Source organism: Lates calcarifer, linkage group LG8 (genome assembly GCF_001640805.2).
Source record: "Lates calcarifer isolate ASB-BC8 linkage group LG8, TLL_Latcal_v3, whole genome shotgun sequence".
NCBI lineage: Eukaryota > Metazoa > Chordata > Actinopteri > Centropomidae > Lates > Lates calcarifer.
In genome coordinates, this window is record NC_066840.1 from 14316538 (window position 1) to 14343275 (window position 26738).

The 26738-nt window shown below is 42.8% G+C and overlaps 1 protein-coding gene across 1 annotated transcript in view; it reads left to right on the forward strand.

Annotated features, from left to right (window-relative positions):
• Positions 1-21907, forward strand: part of spag9b (sperm associated antigen 9b) — a 31426-nt gene extending 9519 nt beyond the window's left edge. Inside the window, exons 3-29 of the mRNA XM_051072423.1 lie at positions 2126-2196; positions 2811-2914; positions 7238-7385; positions 9811-10219; positions 10309-10402; positions 10757-10881; positions 11360-11417; positions 11632-11784; positions 11885-11938; positions 12136-12264; positions 12351-12407; positions 13905-14084; positions 14190-14319; positions 14414-14503; positions 14600-14761; positions 14842-15013; positions 15096-15296; positions 15773-15929; positions 16351-16479; positions 16556-16636; positions 16742-16809; positions 17365-17513; positions 17596-17767; positions 17861-17974; positions 18285-18464; positions 18652-18783; positions 19083-21907. Coding sequence (XP_050928380.1) covers positions 2126-2196; positions 2811-2914; positions 7238-7385; positions 9811-10219; positions 10309-10402; positions 10757-10881; positions 11360-11417; positions 11632-11784; positions 11885-11938; positions 12136-12264; positions 12351-12407; positions 13905-14084; positions 14190-14319; positions 14414-14503; positions 14600-14761; positions 14842-15013; positions 15096-15296; positions 15773-15929; positions 16351-16479; positions 16556-16636; positions 16742-16809; positions 17365-17513; positions 17596-17767; positions 17861-17974; positions 18285-18464; positions 18652-18783; positions 19083-19201 — 3638 coding nt within the window. The 3' untranslated portion in view covers positions 19202-21907. The remainder of the gene's footprint in view (positions 1-2125; positions 2197-2810; positions 2915-7237; positions 7386-9810; positions 10220-10308; positions 10403-10756; positions 10882-11359; positions 11418-11631; positions 11785-11884; positions 11939-12135; positions 12265-12350; positions 12408-13904; positions 14085-14189; positions 14320-14413; positions 14504-14599; positions 14762-14841; positions 15014-15095; positions 15297-15772; positions 15930-16350; positions 16480-16555; positions 16637-16741; positions 16810-17364; positions 17514-17595; positions 17768-17860; positions 17975-18284; positions 18465-18651; positions 18784-19082) is intronic.
• Positions 21908-26738: the final 4831 nt, after the last annotated feature.

Genomic DNA, 26738 nt, shown 5'->3' on the forward strand with positions numbered 1-26738 from the left:
TTGTGAGTTTCATTTGTCTGTAATTATGTTTGTGGACTGAATTGGCAGCAGAGCGATTTGGATCACTGTTGCGGTGTTTGATCATGTCAGTGGAAAGCACACACACACACACAATCCAGCCCTATAAACACCAGCAAACACACTGTCAACTTTCTGTTTATGTGTCATTATTTTCTCTTTAGTTTTTAATATCATTTGTCTTCGTTCGATGGCTAACAGTACGAATGAGGCAGTTCAGGGGGACGGGGAGCAGTGAAAAGCCACTTAAATTAGGGACTAGAGTTGAAATGATTAGCTGATTAATCGATTAGCTGGTAATCGATTACTTGTTTCAGTTATTTATCAAGCAGAAATAGTGAAAAAAGGCAACAGTTCCTCAGGTTTTAGTGTCTTCAATGTGAAGATTTGTTGCTTCTGTTTAAAGTGAATCTTGTGGTTTGGGTTTTTGGTCAAATAAAACAAGAATTTTACAGATTAATTAAAAAAAAAACAGTCAGGAGATTGATTAATAATTAAAATGATAGTTGGCTGCAGCCCTGCATGAACAGAAATACTCATCAGATGACAGCGTGATGAATCAGTCTGGCTGCACCCAAACAATAACATGTTTACCTCAGATTATGGTTTAAATAACTCAGGTTGTAACGCAGCCTCCAGAACCAGCACTTAACTCTAATATAATATTATTTTGTTCTTTAATATTCAGGCTTTTCACTTCCTTTGACTCTACACACCTCTACATCTGACCTGTGTTATTTCTGCTCCACTCTTTCACCACCAGTTCCTCTATCAGGCCTCTCTTAACCACACTGAATCACAGTTTTCATCACTCCATGCAGCTGCCTCTCTCTCCACGTAGGTGTTCAGATTATTTCAGATTCTGTATGCAAGGAAAGGGGCTGTTTCTGACTAGTGCAAAGCATCGAGTCTGAAGTTTAAATTAGCTAAATCGAGTCAGTAGACTGTGGATTGCAAAGAGTGTTTTCGTGTCCACCTTTGTTGTGTGAGGACATCTTCATGGCCGGTGTTTGGATAGCTCTCTTACCGAGACTGTGGGACAAATAACCAATGCCACCTGAGAGAATCAGTAAATTGTGTTAAACTGGCTGGATGATTTCTCCACTCTGTTTTGTTGTTCCTTTCTTTACTAAATTGTAGTTTTCTTATTTTTACTAATATTTAAAATTTGTCGAGTCGTTTCCGTTCTTTCTCTTGACTTTTTTTTGACACTTTTATTAGTAAGATAACCTGATAAACAAAGAGTGACATGGTGACTTCGCTTACTGTGAGTATTTCTGCCTCTAGAGATGTAGTCTGATCTGTTATATCATTCCTCTTGCTGCTCCCACGATCCTGCTGTTCTCTTTCCCTTATTCGCTCGAGGTTTCTGCCTCTTAAAAGGAAGTTTTTCTTTGCCGCTGTCGCTGTGGGAATTGTTGGGTCTCTCTTTATAAATATTAGAATATAAAGAGCACAGTCTAGACCTGCTCTGTATGTACAGAGCCTCGAGATGACGTCTGTTGTGATTTGCTGCTGTATAAATAGAAATTGACTTGACGTAGAAAACAGTACAATGTTTTTATTTGGTGTATTTGTGTGTGTGCTTGTGGCAATGGAATATAATGATAATAACTACAATATTCATGTTAAGAATGACAGTGATAGTGGTAATAATAATAACAGTAACAACAGCTACAAGAAAAGAGAAAAAATATATTTTAAAAAAGGGAAAAAGCTCTGAAGCTATTGTAAAAAGGGGGACCAGGTATTTTCAAAGGATCTAATGTTGTTTCTAGAAGAAGAGCTGATATGTCTGAATTGTTGTTTTCAAAGTCACTTCTTCTGTTGTTGAATTAAAAGGTGAAAAGTTTGTGAACTTAAAGTCGACTCATTGATTCAGTGAATTAGTTCCAGGTGCAGGTGTAGTTCAGTGATACTCAGGACGGTTTGTTGATGCACTGTGGCCCTCTGCTGGCTCTGAGACGTAATTACAGCAAGTAAATTATAAAAATGTTTTGTTAATGAATTAGTTAAATCACATTCATATGGTTCAACTGGATAAACATGTCAGTAAATATGAGCGTAATCCTGTGAACTTTGAGTAATTGTTTTCTTTCTGATCCAGTCAGCAGATTCGAGGAGAGAGAAGCAGAGCTCAAAAAGGAGTATAATGCTCTTCATCAGAGACACACTGAGGTAAGCAGGTGGAAAAGAATGTTTCATGCTTACACATGAAACCAATATTAATTTTATTTTAGTTCATAGTTTTTCAGTTTTCTGTGATTTAGAAATAAAAACACAAACTGCAGTTATAGAAAAGTCCTGATGGTTAACAGCCAAACAGAGGAGCAAAGGGAAATGTTAGTGAATCATTTTATTAATAAACATGTGGAACTTACCTGAACACAGGTAATCACCTGTTAGCTGGGACTGTTTCCACTTAATGCTCCGAATTAGTTATTCATTACATAAAAGGTGAAGGAAACATGCTTTTTCTGAACGCTGCGCACGTCGTCTTCTCAACTGATTTTCTTTTCAGCCTGATGATTAAAACATGAAGTATCTGAACATGAATTTTGTCTCTGCTGAGCCTTTGATCGGCCTCAGCCTGTCGTCCATTATGCATCAGGAACAGATGCCTCTGTGTCCAAACAAACCTCTCAGGCTCCAGCAGCCGCCCGCTCGTCTGAATAACACTGAACACAGAAGCTGAGAGTCGGATGAAAGCTGTCAGTGACACGCTGTTGGTACGTCTGTGTCGTTCATGGTGAATCTGACTGCGACTGTAACGTGTCGCTGCTGTTTTCCAGATGATCCACAGCTACATGGAGCACCTAGAGCGGGCCAAACACCAGCATGCAGCCACACCAGCCGAACCCACGGATACAAACACAAACACGTCGACCAGAACACGGTGAGAAAACCACACCGAGCTTCAACACGTCCTGCTGTGTTTGCTTATTCTCACTTCCAACATAATCACAGGTTGTTCACCCAAACATAATTTATCAGGTCTCTAAACAGTTAAACTGAAACACTAACGCCTACATCACAGATCTCTTGACATTCACATGGATTAACTGCAGTGATCAGTCATGCTCATTAGGAAAAACTTTCTTTCATTAAACATCTAGACACTTTGGCGACACAGTTTTGACAGGAGCTCCACTGATTTATGTTTCTCCACGGTTTGTTTCAATGACAGATTGCAGTCTGGTCATTCTTTGTTGGAAAGTTTGGAGCCATTTAAGAGTTTTTTAAAGAGATATTCATCCTGAGCCATGAGGTGTGTCTGTCTGACAAAAGAGAAATCAACTATCCCAGATGTTTTTATTGTTTCTTTAGTAAATCTCTTGCCTGTATGGAAAAATGAAAAGGAAATGGTAACTTCAGGAACATAAATTGATTGAGTCTTAGCCTGGTTTTCTTATGTTATTCCACTCGTCTTCTGCCCGTTGATTTCTCCCATTTCTGTTGACATAGACTGGATTGTTCTGTTTTCAGTTTGTGATATTAAATGTTCGTTCTCTAAGCTTTAATCTTGTGAATATTAGTTAGATTAACTCTAACCTTGGTTAATGTTATAAACAGAGAAGTTTATAACAAAGTTTTAATGTCCATCCATATTTATCTTTTAGTCTCTTTAATAAGATACAAACAGAAAATACAGGAAATATGTACACAAAATTAAAAAAAACACAGTTTATTTCAGTATTTACTGTGACCTCCCATGGCATTAAGCACATCTTGAATTCTTTCGGAAGACTGTGAAGTTTCCTGAAGTAATCTCTGAGCTTTACTCCCACACACAAATATCCTCCCTCCAGGCAAGAGAAAGGAACCGGTCAGAGAACCTGTATCAGCAGAGAAACTCAGTGAGGAATGAAAAAGGAGCAGGAGGCAGGCAGCATCAGTTAGATACAAAAACAGATGACTGTTTAAAATGAGGAGATCTCATGCAGGATGGAGTGAAGCTGGAAAGCTGCAGGACAGATGAGAGATGCTGTGGATGTGGTGTTAATCAGGATGGTAGTCTGGCTGTAATCTGCTCTGACGGGATGATGATGAGATTTGTGGTTCATTGCTCATTTGCGGAGCAGATTATGACTGAGCAGCACACAGCAGAGAGAGAGGAGGTCAGCAGACCTTTGTCTTCAGGTTTACAGTTTTTGTTTTATATTAAATATGTGGTCAAGACTGTTCTGTAATTCCCCCTAGTTAGTGTTTGTAAAGTTTATTATGGATAGAGTGCAGCAGGAATGATGTATTTTTCTAGGCTAGCCTGGAAGTTAGCATCACCCTGGTTTCTTCCACAAAAAGCCAATGAGATCTTTTCTTTGGGTTGGAAATATCTGATCAGAGAATAAGTAAATAAAACTTAGAAATCAGCCTCATCTGCACTTTGTTAGCTGATATTAGCATGCTAACACAGTAAACCTGCTAAACATCAGCGTGATAGCTTGCTGATGTTAGCATCTGGTGTGAGTTGTTGGATGTTCCAGCTACATGTGTATTTAACCACACTTTTACACACATGATCTCCATGCTGTTTGAAAACAGTGTGAACTTTGCAGCACTTTAATGTCTGTGTGTTCAGGCAGCTCCCTGTATTTCCCTCCAGTTAATGCAGACACATTGCCAACCTCCCTCCCTCTCACACACACACACACATTTGTGATTGATCAGTCTCCCCGGTCGGCAGCCAATGGGCTGCAGCCTGAGAAGAGGCATATGGAACGAGCTTGCCTCAGCATCCAAAAGAGAGAGGGAGATGTAGAGAGAGGCGGCGAGGGAGGGGTGGTGGGTGCTATCGCAGCGACCGAGGGGGGGAGCGTCAGAGTGTTCTAGACTGCACAGCGGCAGCCGTGTCGCATCTCGGCAGAGGAGAGGAAGAGGAGCGGAGGAGGGAGGAAAAACAGAACCGAACCACCTGCTGGAGGAGGAGAGGAGTCATCACCGACCCACTGCTGCTGAGGCCACCAGGATTACTGCTGCGTTCACTGTCCGAGCTGCAGCGTAAAGTCCTGACTCCCGGCTGGAGGGATACGGCGAGAATGACCTCGGCTGTAGATGTTGTGGTTGTGGTCCAGCCAAAAACAGCAGAGTGAATCCAGTGCACAGAAAATCTGCTTTACTTGTTCGCGCCCCCCCCACCACCACCCCCCAAAACCTCCTGGTCCCCGGCGAGGCACTGGGCCATGATCTGGGGGGGCCATGAGCCCCGGGTGTATGCTGCTGTTTGTTTTTGGCTTCGTAGGGGGAGCGGTGGTCATCAACTCTGCCGTGCTGGTGTCTCTGTCGGTGCTGCTGCTGGTTCATTACTCTGTCTCCACCGGCGGCTTACCTGCCCTGCCTTCCTTACCCTCCTTACCCAGACCCAGCAGGTACAGCCTCTGTATGTGTGTGTGTTTTTATTTTTAGTGCGTAGGTGTGTGAAATTAATTTATCTCCGTCTCTGTAGCCGCTGCCAGTTTGTAGCCGTGCAGTCGCAGTGCTGTTGCCATGTGGGTGTGATACAGTCAGACAGTATGAGACTGCACTAAAAGTAGGTCAAGAGAGAGAGGTATTATCGGCAGAGTCCCACCTAGACCACATTATGTTTGATTAGAGGTGAGAATCTCTGGGCACCTCACGATTCGATTCAGAGGCCGACGATTATCGATGCATCTTGATGCATCTTTTTTCTCTGTGTGTGACTACTGGATACTTTGAAAGCAAACTTGTTATGATTCATAATAACATAACAATTAATTTTAGTAACTCTGTCTTCAGTGATTCCATGACTTTGATTATGGTCTCCCATGTAGAGTGTTGGGACCGCTGTGTCAGTGAATCTTGGAGATGGGACGTTGTATCTCGGCTCCAAAGTTCGCAACATGGTGTAAAAGCTGGTAGAGACCAACACGACCAATAACTGAGAATTATTACAAATCAAACTAATTCAATCTTCCTTTCTCTGGCTTCAACCAGGTGTCATCTCACTGCAGCAGCAGCGACAATAACCCCTACCTTTACATTATCAAGTTACACTTGGAAATTCGATTTGTGACATTTGTGAATGCATCGTTTTTTCCCCCCAGTCCTACTTTTGGTATCTCCATTCTACCAAACTGGAGCTGAACGTGCGATTGTTCGTCACCGCTCAGGTTCAAAAAAACAAAACAAAAGGCAGCACTGGTCACCGTCGGTGGCCTGCGTGTGACCTCCTCTTCCTCTCAATATGGTGGTGTGTCCATTGTTTTTGTTGGAGCTGCTGCTTTTCATCACCGCCTGCTGCTGTTTTCACTGTGGCGGCCATTGTTCCTGCTCAGACTGTACGTTATTTTTTCATACCTAGTCAGTGGAGTGAGAGGCTGGTGTGTACCTGCTCTGATGCGATGGAGGGTGCAGTGTTTTTATTCCTGGTCTCTCAGTGCTCAGAGCTGCTGTTTTAGCACATGGGATGTTTAAACTTGCCTCTGTGTGAAGTCCTTCAGCTGACCTCCTTCTAATAACTCCATCTCCATCACAGAGATATACATGGATTTGTTATTGCCTGAGCTAAGAAGTGGGAGGTAATGGAGTTTATGAGGCAACCAGCTTTATTTCTCCTCCCACCACCTCAGTGCCAAACTGTCCCGAGGGAGTCTTTGCCGCAACACCTCTCTGTGACTGAGTCTCGTTTTGTTTTTGTCAGACTGATTTCATTTAGCAAAAGCAAATTAAATGTAGAAGCTGTTCTGTAAGTGTCACTTTCTCCTCACATCACTGGAGACGGAGCTCCCAAACAAAGTGTCCAACTTTCTTTATGTAGTGTGAAATGTTTTCCATATCCTGCACTCCTTATTGCATGTTATAAATCACATGTTCCTGCACCATGCTGTTGTCTGGACTGCCTTTCTATGGAGCTGTATGGATGGTAAAGCGTTTAAATATCACAAACTTTAGTTGGTCACAGTTTATTTTCTGTAAAAATCCAAAACCCAATGAAAAAATCTCATTGACTTTTTGTGGAGGGAACCAGGGTGATGCTAACTTCAGGGCTAGCCTACAAAATCAGATCATCTCTGTAGACACTCTCACCTACCACCCTCACTTCCTGTGCGTACACATGGGTAATTGTGTTCTCCATGTTCCCATGATGCAACAGTAACTTGACCAACGGATCAGTTTCCCAAACACTTCTGTTCTCCTTTTCTTTCAAAGTTAGTCTTTTTCCTTTTACGTCACCCTCACCTCAGTTTGTCTCTAACTCCAGGAAGGAGCGTCCCATCTCCATGGGCATTTTCCAACTTCCTGGGACTGATGGTATGACCCCTGACCTTCAGAGGGAACCTGTGGACACCCCGTCTGAACCGTGGAGATTCAACAACCTCAGCCACCCACGGTCCAACACCAGCCTCAAGGTAATGACTCACACACAACGACACACAAAGTTTTTAAAAGAGCAGCTTCTCTTTGTTTCAGCTGTTATAAAGTGCAAAGTTACTGTCTGAAGTTGGCTCGTGGAGCTTCCCACGGATCAGACGGAGTGACATCATCCCCCCGTTCGCTTAAAAAAGAGGTTGTGGAAAACAAAATACGAACCTCAGCGCCAGCAAACACCAAAGAAAGAGTACATTTCTATTCGGAGAGAAAGGATTGTTCAGTGTGTCCTGAATTTTTAGCAGCTTGTGTGAGTGTGTAACAGGGTGGCGTGGAGCCCAGGAAGCAGGGGAAGTGGTACCATTCGGGGGCCTGCCTTTAACCTCATGGGAGGGTGGAAAGGACAGAGTCTCTTCACATTGTTGCTGTTGGATACCATGCCACAAGCAAGGCTCTGTCATGAATATTAATGACCACAGTAATGAGTATTCATTTGTCGTTATTACACTAATACGGAGGGTTTGTAGGAGCGGGGAGGTAGTTTGACTTTTGAGAACCTGTATTTTTAAACATGTAACTAAAACTTGACCAAAATCTCATATCACAATAATGATATACATCATGATTTAGTACATGTACATTTAGTAAATGCTCAAAAATTAATGGTAGTCATTCATATGTGTTTATTTTCCTTCTCTGGTTTAGAACTTCTTGGCAAATGTAAAAATATAAAATGTTAACATTAAAAACATATATAAAACGCTAAAAACAAATTATTACAGCATACAAAATAACATACTGCTATATAAAATACCAAATGTAAAATTTGTTTAACTGAAGCTGCAATATAAGGACATATCCAGCTAGGTTAGCTAGCTAACGCTTTTAGCAAAAATAGATGTGGTGATCTGTTTTAACTGTAGCTGGGCGAAGACAGCTAGCTTTAACTGGGCAGCACAGAGGAGGACTGACAACTAAAATAACTGCTATCAAGAAACAACCTGTAAAACTTAAAGCTAACATCAGGGGTAGCTGCTTTTATTGGCGGGTGCTAACGTTAGCTAGGTTAGCTAGTTAACCCTTTTAGCTAAAATAGCTACATATGGCGATCTGTCTTCACTGTAGCTGAGCGAAGATAGCTAGCTAACCACCATGGCCATGTGGTGTCGTGTTAGATCACAAACCTTCATCCAAATGATGAAGAAATATTCTATTTTACACCATGAAGTAAACGATAAAGCGTGGTATGATTTGTATATTGTCATATCACACAGCCCTGTTTGTTTCACGGCCCGGGGTCAAAGCCCCTTTTTAAGGACCTCACACAGAGTCCTGCAGTAACATGAATTCTCTGCAGAGCATCTCTCAGCACAGACTCACAGCAGCGTCTTTGTGTTTTGTCCTCTGACTTGACATTTTCCAAAGATTTACAGTTCATGATCCTCCTCCTCTCTTTCTCTCTCGCCATGTGGAGGAGAATGTGTGTGTGACAGCAGCAGAGGGGGGAAGCTTTTTTACCCCCACACGCTTGGCAGCTCGGTGCTACTATAGCAACAATAGGGTGTCGCCAGCCAGCATGCAGACAGGAGGAGTGAAAGGAAATACTCCCATCAGTGCAGAGAGAGGAGGATAGAGAACTGGGAATACATCTGAGAGACAAACAACCTGGGGAGAAAGTGTCTTTGAACGTCTCACCTCCTCCTGGAGGCTTTGTTGTCGTCCTGACTGATGTTTTCCATCAGCCGCTGTGCTATTTATAAGGCTGAAGCCTCTGGTATTAACAGATCACAACAATGCAGGGTCAAAGAGTTCACTTTTATTCATTCACACCCAGGAACTCTATGAACCAGGTCACCTTCTGTACTGGAAGAAGCCATAAACACTTTTCTGCTATCCCTCAGTTTGAGGAACATTTCCCCCCCATCAGAGAGGAAGGTGAAAGTTCGCAGGAGGCTGATCAGGACCAGGTAGACCAGAGAGGCTGTAAACCTGGTGTCCAAAATAAACTAACTCAGTTTTGTGCTGTACAGTGTGATTATAATAAATGTGTTTCAGTGAAACTGCATGTGGTTGACCTGCTGTCTTCATGTCTTCATGTTTTAACCTCCTGAGACCTGAGTGTTGATTTTATCTGCATTTTAAATTTCTCCTCTGTGATTATGGAGACAATGGGTTTATTTTACTGTTTTATAATAATAAAGCAACACATGTAAAAGCCGTATTATTGTTTTGTAATTTATAAATTTTCATACTCCAGGTTCCAGGTTGTGTTATGGGCAGTGTGATGTTTGTGTCAGGTTGAGCTGCATGAGATTATTATTTATTTTTTGGATGTAATTTGTGAATGTTGTGATATTTTTTTGGCCACATTGTGTCTCGTGTGTGCGCATACATAAAAGAAGATGCACATAATCTGCCCTTTAGTTTATAATGTTGCACAACTAAAGCTTCTTCCTCTGTCCTCAGGATGAATTGGCTGGTGCAAACCGCAGAGGCTCCAACCAGGGAAGTGTTTCCAAAAGTGGAGCTCCAGCCTCCAAATCCAACACCCCCATGTCCTCTCAGGGCGGTAGCTCTAAATCAAACACCCCTACATCTGCGCACATGCCGCTAACTCCTCACGATGGCGCTTCCAGCGGCGTGAGTCCCGTGTCCAGCCTGGGCGACGGCTCTGCCTCTGCTACACCTCTGTCTACTGCCTCAGACGTGGCCATGGAGTCCGTGGACACTCCCCCCCAGGAGCAGGGAGCCTCGGACGGGCTCGACAAGAACCTGGACTGGAGCAGCGGGAAGCCAGAGAGCAGTAAGAACATCGCAGCAGTGCAGGAGGGACAGCAGGGTCAGGAGTCTCCTTCAACACCTCGCAAAGGTGAAGGTCAGTGCTGCAGCTCCAACACTTTGTCCTATCACGTCCACACCGCCGTCGTTTTTGTGAATTAACTCTGTCTGTGTTGGTTGCACCAGACGGAGCAGATGACCTGGAGAAGTCTGAGGTGCAGGCCATCATCGAGTCCACTCCTGAACTGGACATGGACCTCGACGGCTGCAGAGGAACAAGGTACAAACTGCTGATTATTAATCATTGTTTCAGATGACGAGCCTTTTTCTGATTTTCGTCTTGGAATAAGTTTTATGTTAACAGAGGGAAAACAAGAAATGAGTTACAACCTTAAACCTCGTGTGTTAAATTATTTTTGTTCATCTTTTTCATCTTTGTGTTTCAGTTGTCCTTCCTTTTCTGTGCTGCCTAAAAATAGCAAAAATAGCTAGCTAAGGTCATCTACTTTCACCTTAGCTTGGTGGAGATAGCTAGCTACAGCTAGCTTTGGACTGGGTGACCTCCAGTTGGTATTATATCAAATTTAAAGCTAACAAATGATAATGCTAATGCTCGTCTCATCTGTTCCTCCAGCACACCGGCTAAAGGCGGCATAGAGAACCTCGCGTTCGACCGTAACACCGACTCTCTGTTTGAGGAGCTGTCGTCGGCAGGAAATGACCTCATAGGAGACGTGGACGAGGGCGCTGACCTGCTGGGTAAGAAGCGTCAAACTCTCATTAATTCTCCATCTGGTCGCCTGCTCTTACAAACAATGTCTGTATCCTCTGAACTGTCTTTCCTCCGGCTGTCGGGCTTTGCCGTCCTTACAGACGAGTTCTCTGGTGTGTATCTGTAAATTCTCTCCAGATCTCTTTGTTCGTGTCCCTGACTGTTCGGTTTCAGTTCAACCCCATCTCTCTTGTGACTTTTCTTCAGAGTAGATTAGAGTGGTGCTGCTGTGCTGTGGAGGATAGAAATATTTAAATAAGACCATTTAACTCAGAGAGACAGTGTTTTATTGAGTCTCATAAACCTCTTTCTGATCTGCACCGTCCTTTGCATGACTCTCAGATTACAACTTTCTAGGTAAGAATGAAAGAACATGATGTTAGTGTGTAGGAAACTCTTCTTTATAGACGTGGTTTTTCAATTATACTTTTTTAATTTCCCTCTTTTGTGGGTGATCATTTTCAGGTATGGGTCGGGAAGTCGAGCATCTTATCCACGAGAACACCCAGCTGCTGGAGACCAAGTCAGTACTCATTATAACTTGACGCTTCTTACTCTTCTTCTTCTGCTTCTTGGAGACATATGTGCTTGTTGTTATTGTGGTTTTTGCTGATTCACCTGCAGGTTGGCGTCAGGTTTTAAACCTGATATGACCCACCTACATTTCTACACAACAGGACAGTGCTGCCACCTTCTGTTTGATGTCTATATGACATTAGAGTGACTGTGTTTTCCAGAAATGCTTTGAATGTGGTGAAGAACGACCTGATAGCTCGTGTGGATGAGCTGTCCTGTGAGAAGGAGGTTCTGCGAGGAGAGCTGGACGCTGTCACTCAGGCCAAGACCAAACTGGAGGAGAAGAACAAGGAATTAGAGGAAGAACTCAAGAAGTGAGTTGATTTGGACACAAGAGACAAATCTGTTTATCCACTGTTTTTAAATGAGGCAGACACGGATGCTGAAAATTTGTTTTTCTGTCCTCTGTTTCAGGATCCGAGCAGAGCTGGACGATGCCAAACAGAAAGTCAAGAATGAAAATGAGGATGATGTGAGTGCTTGAGGTTTCTTGTTTTCACTTTTTATAACGTTAGAACTATAATCTTAAACCGGATGATGGATTTTTTTGTCATCAGACGTCTTGAGTAATCAGAATGCTCTAATCGTTCTGCATCAGATCGATTTTTTTTGATTTTTCGATTTTTACAGATTTTCTTGTTTGTTTTTTGGAGTAATGTACCTCTTGATGTTCCTACAGCGCAGAGGAAGCGCTTCACCAGGGTGGAGATGGCCAGAGTCCTGATGGAGAGGAACCAGTACAAGGAGAGGCTGATGGAGCTGCAGGAGGCCGTCAGATGGACTGAGATGATCCGGTAAGACGGGAGGACACGACAGAGGACGTTATAAAGTTATTAGGTGCCATTTAAAGAGTTTAACTTGATCATATTTTCTGTCTCAGGGCTTCAAAAGAGAATCCAGCTCTTCCAGAGAAGAAGAAATCCAGCCTCTGGCAGTTGTAAGCGCCTCTTTTCTTTTTCTTTTGAGCTAAACATCAACCACAGTGTGATTACTGTGTTATTCATGTGTCGCTCTTCTTTTGTATTCCATGAATGGTTGTTGTCTCCAGGATGTAGGTAAATCTTTGACTGCTTATGATGTTGTCACCTCGACAACAAACTCATAACAGAGGAGAGCCACCAGGAAACAGCAGCCTCTGATCTCAGATCTGAGCTGCATGTAATTCTTTATTAACAGCTAAAGAAACTGATCCAGGCTCTCCTTTGTTGAGTTTTTACGGGAATGAGTTTGGTTTGGTGTTTTGAAGGACGGCCATGTTTTTTTGGGGGGTTGTGAGGTTGTTGCTGCGTTTAACAGAAACACAATCTGATAAATCCACCGTCTCTCCTGCCCTGTGTGTGTGTGTCCCTCTATTACTCTGCCTGGTGTTGTGACGTCTGTGTGCAGGAGGTGTGTTGGGAGGGTTGCTATGGAGACGGGAGGGGAGGCAGGGACATGGGGAGGTTAAAATGGAGCAAAATGGTGTAAATTTAGACTGAAGAGGTCTTATTTCTTACATTATATAGGGTTATAAAGGGGTGGAAACTTCCAGAGTCTTCTCAGAAACTTTCCATTGAAGTTAAGCTGGGGGGTTAACAGGAATATATGGGAATTAATTAATGGGAATTAACTGAAAATTTTGGGTAATTTATACAAAATGAATCACTTATAAACATTTTGTTTTGTTAGAGGCAAACAAACAAATACAAATATTTAAAAGATAACATTTTTTACTGATTTATTTGTGAACAGAAGCTTCTCAAGCCTCCAGTTTCTGCTTTTTTCTGTATTTTTACACTTAGCATCTGATATAGCGGCTAGCTAGCTGCTGTATAAACACATTTAAATTCATTTTTTGCTCGTTAAACCTTAATTCCATAGATTAAATACATTTACCCCAGTAATGTCATCAAAACTGAGGAGGAGGAATGCACCCTGCAGGGTAGACACTCTGGTTGTTTTTACCTGCCATTTTGCAAATTCCAGCTCCTGTTTAAGTCTCCAGCTCTGCTTAGATACAAGTTACAGACCTACAGTACTACTGCTAAATATGTATTTCTACTTGTAAAACTATCAGATGTAGTGTCACAGAAACTCTTTAGAGTTAGAGGGAAATGAAGAGTGTTTTTTGTCCAGGCCTGTTTTGCTCTGTGTTGTTGACTAACGTTCTAGTCGGTGCACATTATTAACCCTGCACACCCTGCTCTCCGGCAGTCTGAGTGGAGGTCAGTGAGGTCTTGACGAGTTAATGGGAAGATGCATACCTGTATGAGAGCTTGCATGGTGTGTTGGCATGGGGGAAAGGAACCTGATTACCCTTAAATGTTGAACCCTACCTCTGCCGCTGCTGGAGCTACTGCTTGTGTCCATCCCTTCTATACGTTTGTCTGTGTGCTTCTTTTTTTTCTCCTCTCTCCCCCTTTTCCTTCCCACTTCCCCGCCCTTACACCTCCAGTTTCAGCCGTTTGTTCAGCTCGTCGGGCGGAGCGGCCAAGAAGCCGGCGGTGGAGGCCCCGGTGAACGTCAAGTACAACGCGCCCACCTCTCAGATTCAGCCGTCCGTGAAGAAGAGGAGCAGCACCCTGCAGCAGCTGCCCAGCGACAAGAGCAAGGCCTTCGATTTTCTCAATGAGGAGTGAGTTAGTGAGGGGATATTTAGATGAAGGTTACTTGCAGAAATGAAACCTCAGCTTCCTTACATTAGACCTCTTGTTGATTGAGTTGTTGTGTCTGTCCACAGAGTGGCAGCTGATAACCCGGTGTCCAGGAGAGAACAGAAGAGGGCGCAGTACCAGCAGGTCAAAGCCCACGTCCAGAAGGAGGACGGACGAATTCAGGCTTACGGCTGGAGCCTGCCCAAGAAGTTCAAAGTAAGGCAATGAGCGCGACCAGCTCTGGCAACAGTAGTATACTCCGTCTGCTGTAATTACTGTAGAATATAACAACTGTGTTCTGACTTTTCAGGCTAACGGAGGACAGGCGGAAAGCAAGATGAAGAATCTACCTGTTCCGGTTTTCCTCAGACCACTGGATGAGAAAGATGCTTCTATGAAGGTATAATTGAGCTTCCTCTGTCTCTGCATACAACATGCATCGTTATATCTCACACATGTTGTATTTGACTGCTGTACCTGTGTGTCTGTGCCTCAGCTGTGGTGCGCCGCCGGTGTGAATCTCTCTGGAGGTAAAACCAGAGACGGAGGTTCGATCGTAGGCGCCAGCGTCTTCTACAGCGATGTGCCTGGACCAGAGAGTCCTAAAAGGAAGATAGGGTCTCAGAGCAGCCTGGAGAAACTGGATCAAGAACTCAAGGTGTGAACACACACACAGGTTTGGATCCTAATAGAAATAAGTTCAGCCACAAAAACTCACGGACTGTTTTTTTTTTTCAGGATCAGCAGAAGGAGTTACGGCAGCAAGAGGAGTTATCGTCTCTGGTCTGGATCTGCACCAGCACCCAGTCCACCACTAAAGTTGTTGTCATTGACGCCAACCAGCCTGGAAACATCCTGGAAAGCTTCTTTGTTTGTAACTCCCATGTCCTCTGCATCGCCAGTGTACCAGGTTAGTGTGTGGATGTACAGTATGTGCGTCTGAAGAAGTCCACACAGATATTTATTTGTTTTTCATTTTTGTTGCTGTTTAGGTGCGAGAGAGACGGACTACCCGGCCGGTGAAGAAGTACCTCCGAACTCCGAGGCAGGACCGGTGGGAGATGGCAGCTCGTCAGCCACCAACAGCAGCTCGGCAGGCGGCGACGGCGTGCTCGGAGGTATCACCGTCGTGGGCTGTGCGGCTGAAGGAACAGCGGCTGTTCCCCAGACAGCAGACAGTCCAGGGGATACTGGTAAGACAAGACATGAAAGATACTGAGATAAGACAGCTGATTAGTGGTTACCAGGAAAGTGAGCTGACTACAGACTAGTCATGGGACGACAGTACTAGTTATTAACAATGTTACTGCGATAATCACAATTATGTTACCATTAACGCTAACCAAAAAAAACCTGTAAATTACAGTCAGTTCTCGGGGGATTAAACTTTCTTTTGCGAGCCGAGCCTTCAGCCATGCTAACAGGCTTAGCATTTTGGAATGACTGAAAAGACGCAGGGCTCCCACAGACACAGAACACAGAACTGTACGTTGGCTAGGCAGATCTTTTTAAGTCACTTGTGAGGATGATATTGATTATCCCGATGATGGAAAATCACTACCATCGACTTATTGTGGGTGTTTTTTTATTGAGATGGGCGTATCGTCCTGTTTTCTGAATCGCGATGCATCGTTACACCCTCACTGTGCGATTACCTCTCTCTTTACAGAGTCCAGACCGGCAGAGGAAGCCACCGAGGCGACTGAGGCCAGCGCGGGAATCACGGACCACAGAGAAACCCTGAGGGGCGTCTACACCGAGCACGTCTTCACCGACCCGCTGGGAGCTCAGCAGACGGCCGAGACTCCGGCCAACTACTCCCAGAGGTGACATCAGAAGCCCCATTACCTCCACACAATGTCATTACATCCAGTCTGTCCAATAAAACTGCCTGTTTGATCAGCACAGCCATAAATATCCACCGACTAACACCATCAAATCACTGTAAAACCATTTACTGTTTGTTCATAGAGCACGTGTAAATATTTGTTTGATGGTAAAATGTTATTGCAGTGCGTTAAACCTTCAAGTCAAGCTCTTATTTTCTGCTTTGCTGGATGGCTCAGTGTGTGAGGTGAACACACTGTGGAAGTCAGTGATGGAAAATAACAACAAATAACTACATCTACTCAAGTTCTCTGCTGATATTTCCATTTTATTCTGCTTCATTAATCACCCCTCAGGACTTGAAGGATTGAACTGACTCACCTGTTAATAACAGTACTTGTTGGTGTCTGTGGTGACCAGGGAGAGCGACCTGTTGAAAGATGGCGTCAGTTCAAACCCCGCAGCCGAGGAGCAGGACCTGATGAGGGAGGAGGCTCAGAAGATGAGCAGCGTCCTGCCCACCATGTGGCTCGGGGCGCAGAACGGATGGTGAGTTTTTGTTTGGTTTCTGTAACTGGACAGAATTCGAGAAACGTGGTGACTGAGAAAAGGTTTCTGCTTCCAGTGTGTACGTACACTCCTCTGTGGCTCAGTGGAAGAGGTGTCTACACTCTATAAAGCTGAAGGACTCTGTGCTGGGCATAGTGTGAGTACTCTGAGACAAGTAACAGCTGTAACTTTTACTCGTCAACCTCTTATTTCTGGATGTGCAGCAGCTGGTTTCTGAAGCTCTGTTGTTTCTGTCTCACAGACATGTGAAAGGCCGAGTGCTGGTCGGACTCTCTGACGGCACTTTGGCCATATTCCACCGAGGAGTAGGTGAGTGGACACGAACGGTAAAATTAACGAGTTAAAGCGAGACACTATATATTTAAATATGCACATGAGGCATTATCTAATGAAACATGTTTTTTACATCAACTTCCAGAAGAGAAATCTGAACAGTGGATAAAACCAGGTTCAAAATTCTTGTTTCATTATGTGTTGACATGAATAAAATGTTCTTTAAATCAGGCTGTGAATGATATATGAACAAACCCGTCTGTAGAAACTTTCATGATATAGACAGGGATAAAACTGGAGGGTTTGGAGATTTCTGTCTCAGAGTCCGAGAAAAAACTGTTTTAATTTTTATGGTAAAATTCCAACGTTTTTATTGGAACCAGCTATTTACAGACATAATATCTGATTAAATTCACAGAAACAACAACAAAAACACTGTCTGTAATACAGTCACACACTATTTTGATGCAACAATCAAAGACAAACTACAGTAAAATAAAAAATAGTTTTTGCCGTCTGTGTCTCGCCTTAACATCCAGCTGGTGTAGGATCAGTCAGTGGATGTTTCCTGACTTGTTTTGTTTCCGTCAGATGGACAGTGGGACCTGACGAACTACCACCTGTTAGACCTGGGGAGACCACACCACTCCATCCGCTGCATGACCGTCGTACACGACAAGGTGTGGTGCGGCTACAGGAACAAGATCTATGTGGTGCAGCCCAAAGCCATGAAGATAGAGGTACGTCCTCTTACATTCACGCTCCGTTTAACACGTAGAAACAAGAACACGGTGTATTTTCATTATCCTCCGTCCTCTGCAGAAGTCGTTTGACGCCCACCCTCGTAAAGACAGCCAGGTCCGTCAGCTGGCCTGGGACGGTGACGGTATCTGGGTGTCCATCCGGCTGGACTCCACCCTCAGGTTGTTCCACGCTCACACCTTCCAGCACCTCCAGGACGTCGACATCGAGCCCTACGTCAGCAAGATGCTGGGTCAGTTCGCCCTGTCCGTCACCAGGACTCAGCAGATGTTTGTCCAGCTTCAGATTTGGTTTTGAATGTCGTCTTTGCGCCGTTCTTCCTCAGGTACGGGGAAACTAGGCTTCTCGTTTGTGCGGATCACGGCTCTCACGGTGTCGTGTAATCGTCTGTGGATCGGCACCGGAAACGGAGTCATCATCTCCATCCCTCTAACAGAGAGTAAGCTCAAGATTAAGGGAGTTTGTTTGTTTTATTTATTTATATTTTTGTGTTTTTATTAGAGAATTGACAACAGAGCGATGACAGGAAATGACAGAGGAGAACTTAGACTCACCAGCAGGAGCCCAGAATAACAAACTATCCACACTCTCAGTCTATAAAACTGTAGATTACAGCCCTTTTCAATTATTAACGAACTAAAAATTCACAACATGCAGCTAACAGCTGCTCAGTAGGGACGGGCGTTTTCATTAGTTTTTAAAGTTGAAGTTTATTCATGGAGGATTCATCTCTTTCTCTGCGTCTTCAGCAGCCAACAAGGTAACCAAGGCAACAGGTAACCAACCAGGAAGTGTCGTCCGCGTCTACGGCGACGACAGCGGAGACAAAGTGACGGCGGGGACGTTCGTGCCGTACTGCTCCATGGCTCACGCTCAGCTCTGTTTCCATGGTCACCGGGACGCTGTCAAGTTCTTCACCGCTGTCCCAGGTAAACAAACTGTTTGTTGTTTTTGTTTACTCTGAATAGTTTTTTCTACACATGTAATGAGCAGTTTGCTCCTCAGAGAACTGAACGCAGATTAAAAACTGGTGAAGCGAACAGCTGAGATCGACAGAAAAACACAATCTGGACTTTGGTTTGTTGTTGTTTACGGTGTGTGTGTCTGTGCTCTCAGGTCACGCAGTTCCATCTGCGTCCTGCGGGGGAGAGGCAGCAGGTGACAAGGCGACAGATGCCTCAACTCAGGAAGGAACCAAGTCTATGTTGGTGATGAGCGGAGGAGAAGGTTACATAGACTTCAGAATGGGTGAGTTTATCACGAAGATAAGGGTGAAACGACACCGACCCAACGAGTTCGTACAAACAAAATGTGACTGGACCACATCGGTAGTTTGAGACTCTGCAAAGCTCGATATATCAGACTGTGGCTCTTTATAGTGAACAGGATTTATCTGTCTTTATTAAAAGAGAAGATTGTTTTTCATTTCAATGTCTGGTTGGAGCTCAGGAGTAAAAATATTAAATGATACTTTAGTTGTTTTTGAATTGAATCGACTTTGTGAAATCTGCAAACACTGAGTTGAATGATGAAATTCCTTCTTCCAGGTGATGAGGACGGCGAGGCGGAGGAAGGAGAGGACGCTCCCATGAAACTTCAGCCCTTCCTGGCTAAAGCTGAGCGCAGCCACCTCATCGTCTGGCAGGTCCTGGTCAACGAGGACTGAGCTCCTGACCTCTGACCTCTGACCCGCCCCATCTGAGGCCTGATTTGCCTTTTCTCTCAAACCCGCCGCCACAGAGGAGGAGGAGGAGGAGGACGACGACTCCTCTGCAGGCACGAGTTTAATCAGCACTTTTTTTTTTCCTCCTCAAACCTGAACGAAAGCGTAAAACAAGCAAAAACTGCTCCAGCTTTTTTTTTTCCGTCAGTGGTAAACTGGAGCTGTACAAACAGATCCACACAAACTGCATGTTATTGTTTTATTATCACTTGTTTCCTCTCTTTTTTTAATTATGAATTTGAATATCAATCTGTTCTCTTTTAATTTTATTATCCACCCAGTTTTCTCCCAGTCAGTCCAGTTACTACACTGACGCTGGAAACAGAAAATAATCACCCTTTGTTTGTTCCCTTTGTTGCCCTCTGATGATGTAAAACTGGGGGCAGTCGTGTGGGAGCCAATCGTGTGGGATTGTCGGTGAATCCCCGTGTCCCGCGTTCGTTCTTTGTTTTTCATCCTTTGAGAACTTGGCTTTTGATTGTATGCAAGACAAGAAATTTAATCAATCGCCTGTTGTCAGGTCAGGACGTCACATTTCATCTGGTTAGTATCTGTGTCTGAGCAGAGGATGGACCTGTATTTATCTATATATTCAAGATATAACAGCGGTAGCCCCAGTTACTGCCTCTCATGGATTAACATTCACATCACAGAGCTGATAATAAACATAAAAAACACTGCAGTCTTTGAAAAACTTAAAAAGATGTTAAACATCTTTCCAGAATCCTCAAACTCTCCTCTAATCATCTGGAGGAATAAATACTCAAAATAAATTACATCAATACGTGTTTAAACAGCAGCTAGCTAGCTGCTAATTCAGATATAAGCTAGCTAACACCATGTTTATATGTTTATTTTTTTATTTTGTTGTTCAATGGAAAAAATTGACTAAAGTTTTACTCACAAATCTGTTAAAATTTTTAAAATTCTAAAATTTGCTTGTGACAAAACAAAATGTTTATATTTATGTTTGTATTCGATACAATTTGTATAAATTTCCCCAAATTCCTAATTCAATATTTCCAAAATGCCCCATGGAAACTTTCAGGAAAGTTTCTGAAATTTTCTGCCCCTGTGGAACCCTAGCGCTAATTAGCAAATGTTAGCATGCTAACACCTGAAAAGAAGCTGGTGAACATTGTAAACATACCTGCTACACATAAACATGCTAGCATTGTCGTAGTACGCTAACATTAGCATGCAGACCGTTGACTGTGATGGTGAATACATGAGAAGCACAAACTGGGGCTACGGTACAGGAAGCAGTTACCTTTTTAACTCCATGAAATCCACTGATAAAACTGCTGCTGTCAGTCCTCCCTTCATGTAACTTTATAGACGTGTATTTAATCCAGTAGATTCAGGCCTCTGCTCTCCGTCTACCCACCAGCTCCAGCTCGTAGACACTTTAAAATCTGCCTTAGGTATCAACGGTTTGAAAGGACTGAGTTACAGGCTTTTTCAGGTGTGACAGAGTATTTATTTTTTCTTGAACGAATGTTACGTTTACTACCAAAGGTTAAAAAGAATTAAAGGTGGATAGTTTGCTGAAACAATAACAGCGTGTCCTCTAACGCAGCATCGTCTGTCTCTGTGTAGATAACACGCACGTTTTTTTGTAACAGAAATCCTGGTGTATAGATGAGATATATTTTTAGACTTTCATATTTGGAAATTGAAATATTTTCAGAGTGTGAGAGAACAGAATGTGTTGGACTGTGTTACTATGAGAGGATAAAACAAGCTGAGGATTACACAACCCCACCACCACCCTCGCTCTAATCCTTGACATTTACAGGTCAAATATCAAACATTGTTTTTGGTTTTGCAGCGAAATTCTCAGTGATATCTTCTCCTGACGGCAAACTGATTACTTCCTAAAATGTTTTACGTCTATTTTTTATTTTTATGTTCTTTTTTTAGGCTGTCCTCTCCGAGAGAACAGTGCACAAGATGTTCATTTAGGTGTAATTTGAGACTGTGTTTCTGGCCTCTGTACCAGTACACTGCACTGGTATGTTCTTTGTTTTGTCCTCTTTGTATTGAACAGTTTCAGACGAGTGTGTGTGAGTGTGTGTGAGTGTGTGTGTTTTCTCTCCAGGAGAGGAGGGAAATATTATTGCAGTTTAGCCATTTCAGTATTTATTTACAATGATTGAGCCTTTGCAATTCAGAATGTATCTTTGTACATTGAATATGATTATATATATATATGATTATATATGTATGAACCATGAAAATGACTTGGGTTTATTGTTTTGACAACAGTTGTTGCTGTTGGGATGGTGAATTTGTTTTGTGGGGGAAACTTACTCAGCTATGCATTATGTCTCTGAGGAGAGAGGGGTCGAGCTTCAGGCCTGTGGTTTTTGTTTTTTAAAGTAGAGATCCTGCAGCTTGTCCACAGACACTGACACAATCAGTTTCCATCTCCAGTGCAGGACAAAAAGTCAAACTGAACTCCAGTCTGGGTAACTTCATCCCATCGCAGGTCCGTGTCGTCCCCCTCTCATCTGCATACGCTCGTCATTAACTTGGCAGGAACTCCCTCTGTTCCAAGTTATAGCAGTACACATGCCATCTTGTACTTCTACAGCATCTCTAGCCTTACTTATTTTTAACATTCAATTAAAGCAACTTTTGTGGGCATGTTTTTTGTCTGCTTTTTGTGTTTTTGATGCGAGCCTTTGTAGAAATGAGTGCAGAGACAAACAACCATAAATCTCTCCAGCATGATCAAACAAATCAAAATTTGAATTATACAGAGGCACAAAATCCACAGATAGAAAACTTTATAGAAAAAGCAAATTTGTTGTTATGAAGTTGTTTCTAATTGTAACAACATGCTTTTATAAATTTATCGTAATGTCAGGTTCATTTAAACCAGACTTCAACTCTCTTTACTACTGTATCTTCTTTTATTTCTTTATTTTCTTTTATTTCTTTTTATTTTTACAGTTGAATTTGTACAGACCCGCAATATCACCTTCTGCAATAATAAAACCTCTGCATCATCCACAGCAGGTTGTAAACACATTATACTTTACCAACACTAGGTGGTGTACTTGAACTACAATGTTACATTGTTTTCCCAGTGACTTTACTTGAAGGACAGGCACTCCTCCCCTGCATATGATTGGTCCACTGCTGTTCTATTCAAGGCCTTGGTTTCAGCCCGTTGAATGAGGCTGAACTGGTGCTTAACAGGCTGAGAGACAGATAGAGAGGCTTTAATCTCTTCCCAGGCTCTTAGGAGGATGCCTGACTGTCATGGATCACAGTCTTGGTAGTGGAGTGGGAGGTTAAGTAATAGATATACCTACAGTACAGTGGGCCTGGTGATCATGGGGGAAATTTGCATAACAGTGCCACTGTCAGTTGATTACCATCTATCTCTTTATCTAATTATTTAATTTAATATTTCTACACAATGCAGCTTGACCACAGCCAGTTTCAGAGTTTAGTTGTTGAACTGTATTTTAGCTTGAACCACTTAAAATAAAATGTGGCTACCATCATAAATTTGACTGTAACACATTGTATCTTTGTATCTTAGGCAGAATTTAATTAATTTTAAATAAGTTTGCTGGCTTTATTCCTCTTCTTTGCCTGTGTATGGTGACACTGCATTTTAGCTAGCAGTGTTGTCTACGTGATACGCAGTTATACGCCGTATAGCCACTTTAAAAACATATCGTCCAATCAGAGAGCGCGCCCCACACTCCACCACCAATCACAGTGAGCCCCAGCCAACTGACGTGAGCTCGTTCTGAAGTTATCAAGTGTACGCTAGCGGCAGCAGTGTGACGTAGATTTGTTGTGGGATAAAAATGAAGTATGGGACGAAAAATGGAACGAAAACAAGCAACTTTTGGATTATATCTGGAACTGCGCCTCGTGACAGACTGGAACCGCAGACTGCAGGAAATAAAAGAGCCTCGTAACAGCGCCATTAGCATTACATCTGGTAAGTGAAAAAGTCACTGATTAGCATTAGCTGGTTTACTTGTGTTTATCACTATAACAGACGGGATGTGAGAAAAATGTATCTCCGCCTGAAGATGGTCAACTTTTCATAGATCTGACCATGGTATCTGTGTAGCTAGCTGTGCTAGCGCAGGACATCAGCCTTAGCTAAGTTAACACCTTCCTCATTTCAGCCATACGCTTCTCTCTTACGTATTCCTCTTGGTGAATGATAGCTAGCATAAATGCTAAAATGTTTGTGTCAACATAACATATTGTGTTGGACCAATTTTTCATGTTAGTTGTGTGATGTTATCTTTGATGAGTCACATTGACCAGAGGCTAGGTTGTGTTGTGCCATTTGTGGTCCTTGAATGCCACTTCCTGGACACACTATGTAGCTTTGTGTTGTTGTTATGATTTGACTTCCTGAAGAAAGTTGTAACTGTGAGGTCCTCTTATGAGACAATGAACCATTGTTTCAGGCTGCTGCTGTCAGGTGAAGCTCAGTGTTGTATCAAACCTTTTCTGAAACCTATAATGTGCGGATTTAACTTAATCTGTGCGTAATGTGTTTGCTAGTTTACTTTAAAAAAAGTTTCATTATGCTTAAAATGACTTACCCAGTGTTCAGTTGTGTGTGAATGTGTATAGTATATGCATGTTGGTGGTCAGGCTGGAAATGCTAAATGCTAATCTGTAACATGCTAAAACACTGTAGCAGTAGCACTAGCAAACTGACTAATATCAGTAAAGCTTGCTAACATTAGCTTCTATAAGCTACTGTTCATACTAGACTAAGCAGAACCACTGACCTCAGTATGAGCGACAGTGTCTTTTATACTTGTTAAACAGTGTATTTATAACAGGGAGAAGGACGTTATTTGAGTTTTAGTCTCAGTTTAAGACTGTTTTTGTCAAGTAACTGTAAACATGTTGTGTTACTGACAAAATCTCCAGAATAAAAGCTTCATTTGGACTGTTGGACTCAGCTGCCTACATTATAACATCCAGGGCTGCTGAGAACACCAAGGTCACGCCTTCTGAATTTCCTTTTCAAAAAACAAAAAATCTTCTTTTGATAATCCGAACGATTGTGTGTAAAGGTCTGAATCATTTATGCCATTCTTGCAAAGATTAATAAATCCTGCTCCACCAATAGAGGTTTTGCCTAACCAAGCTAACAGTACCACTTTACAGTCGACTCTGCAGTTATGTAAGGTTGCCAGATGGTGGCTCCAGGGTTGTACAAGGGGTTTATCCAGGTCCCACTAATACCACTGCAAATGTCTGTTTATAGTAACACTGAGTTGCTCTGAGGTAAAATCCTGCAAAGAACATGCTGAAAAATTAGGCTTTGTGTGTGTGTGTGTGTGTGTGTGTGTGTGTGTGTGGCCTTGTGTATTTCACAGAAGGTCACACTTGTGTAATGAGGTGGATGCTGACTTTGCTGAATCCCACATTTGCACCACAAGAAGGCAAGAAATCTCTGCACACCCCTCTCCTCAAGACAGATCTGCTGTGGTGCATCTATTCAGCATGAATCACGAGTAACACACACAGACGCACACACACACACACTAGAGAGGGAGGAACGTAACACACACCTTTTGAGTGTGTGTTCACGCAGCCTGGCGTCTGTGTTGTGTGTCACAGCCGTCGTCTGCTCTGTCATCTCAGCTGGCTCGACACCGTCTTCCCCGGTGCAGGATAAACACACAGCTGGAGCCCCCCCACCCCACCCCCCTTCTGATTCGCACACAGACACACACAGACGCACAACATCTATTTCCGTCCTCCCATCGTCTCTCATCACTCTTTTCACACTCTCTTCCTCTTTGTCAGCCCATGTCATGATGCGAGGACTCCCCTGCTTTGTTGACCATCACCTCTATCACCAAAGGGTTTTTCCTGTCTGTGTGTGTGAGTGTGTATAATCAGAGTCAGTGTATTCATATGCAGTGAATGTGTGTGTGTGTGTGTGTGTGTGTGTGTGTGCGTGTGTGTGAGTCTCTCAAACCTGAGCTGACCGTGTATAAGAAGCTATGAAGAATCATAAAACGCACACCTTCGTTTTTGCCTTCATTAACCTCCAATATTAAACAAATAGATTTTTTTAGATTTATGTGTGTGTGCTTACTGCCCACCCCGACACTTTGATCTGCTTCGTCAGGCCCACACACACACACACACAAACACACACACACACACACACACACACACACATTCACTGCATATGAATACACTGACTCTGATTATACACACTCATTTCTCTTTCACCAGCCAAGAGCCTGAGGCAAAGACAAAGGAGAGAATCTCTCAAGCGCTTTGTGTTTCATCTTTTAAATCTACTATTCAACTTTTCTTTCTTCTAATGGCAGCATTTCATCTTGTATCTATGTGTATATATCATATCATTTAAACCATAGAGAGGGAAAAACTGTCTACATCACTCTCCAACTTGCAATAGGACTGAGTCCTAAAACCAGGAAGTAGGTTAGCTTGTTAGCATGTTAGCACTTCTTGTTCAATGTGTTTCTGGTTAAATGTCTGAAATAAGGTCTGTGGTTTTAACACAAGCTCAAGACATTTTCAGGTTTTATTCTCCGACATAAAATCGGTCAGTAAATCCCCCACTCCTGATGTTTGAAGCTTTGAAGCTTCTCAGAATGTTGAATTAGTCCATTAGAAGAAGAAAATGTAATCTAGTGATATGAAGCAGTAAACCAGGGCAGAAATGAACGACTGACCCATATTGGCAAATTTATATTGTTTTCTATTTCCCAAGGTCTTTACAGCTGCTGAGCCTGTAAGTCCAGAGCTGTAAATGTTAATAAGTTGTCAATAAATGGATTTTGGTCCGAACACCCTGGAGGTGTTTTCCACAAGTGGTCAAACTGTCCCGCTGATGAGTTAAAGAGTTCGATAACAAGACAGAGGAACATCAGGCTGGAGGAGGAGTCGCACTGGATTTTCTACACAACAAACTTAACTTAAAACAGTGGTTTCAGTTTGAGAAAGTACAACACTGACAAAGACAAAAAACAATGTGACTCTGATGCTGCTGAAAGTGCTCTGATCTGATGATAAGACTGAGAGGAGGAGGGTAAAATAACGAGGAATCACAAGGATGTTATTAATCCCATTAGAAGAGATGAAAGGGACAGTTAAATCAGGATTAATGCCAGATGGTATTTTTTTAATTATAGACTTATTAATTATAGACATTCCTTAACATCCCACCTGTGTAATTAATGGAACATACTGTGTTATGTTTGTGTTAAAACCCTGCACACAGTGTTTTCAGTCTGTGTGAACAGAACAGATTTCTGCTCAGGCTGAGGTGGAGCTAACGTCCAATCGCTGTGTTTCAGAGTCTCGAACGACCAGGAACCAGGATGTTGTGAATTTTCCGACCTGTCATAAATATACAGATGGTGAATCAGTAGTCATTGCTTGTTTATCATAGTTAGTTAACCAATCCTCCCTTCAGACAAAGAGATTAAAGTCCGCA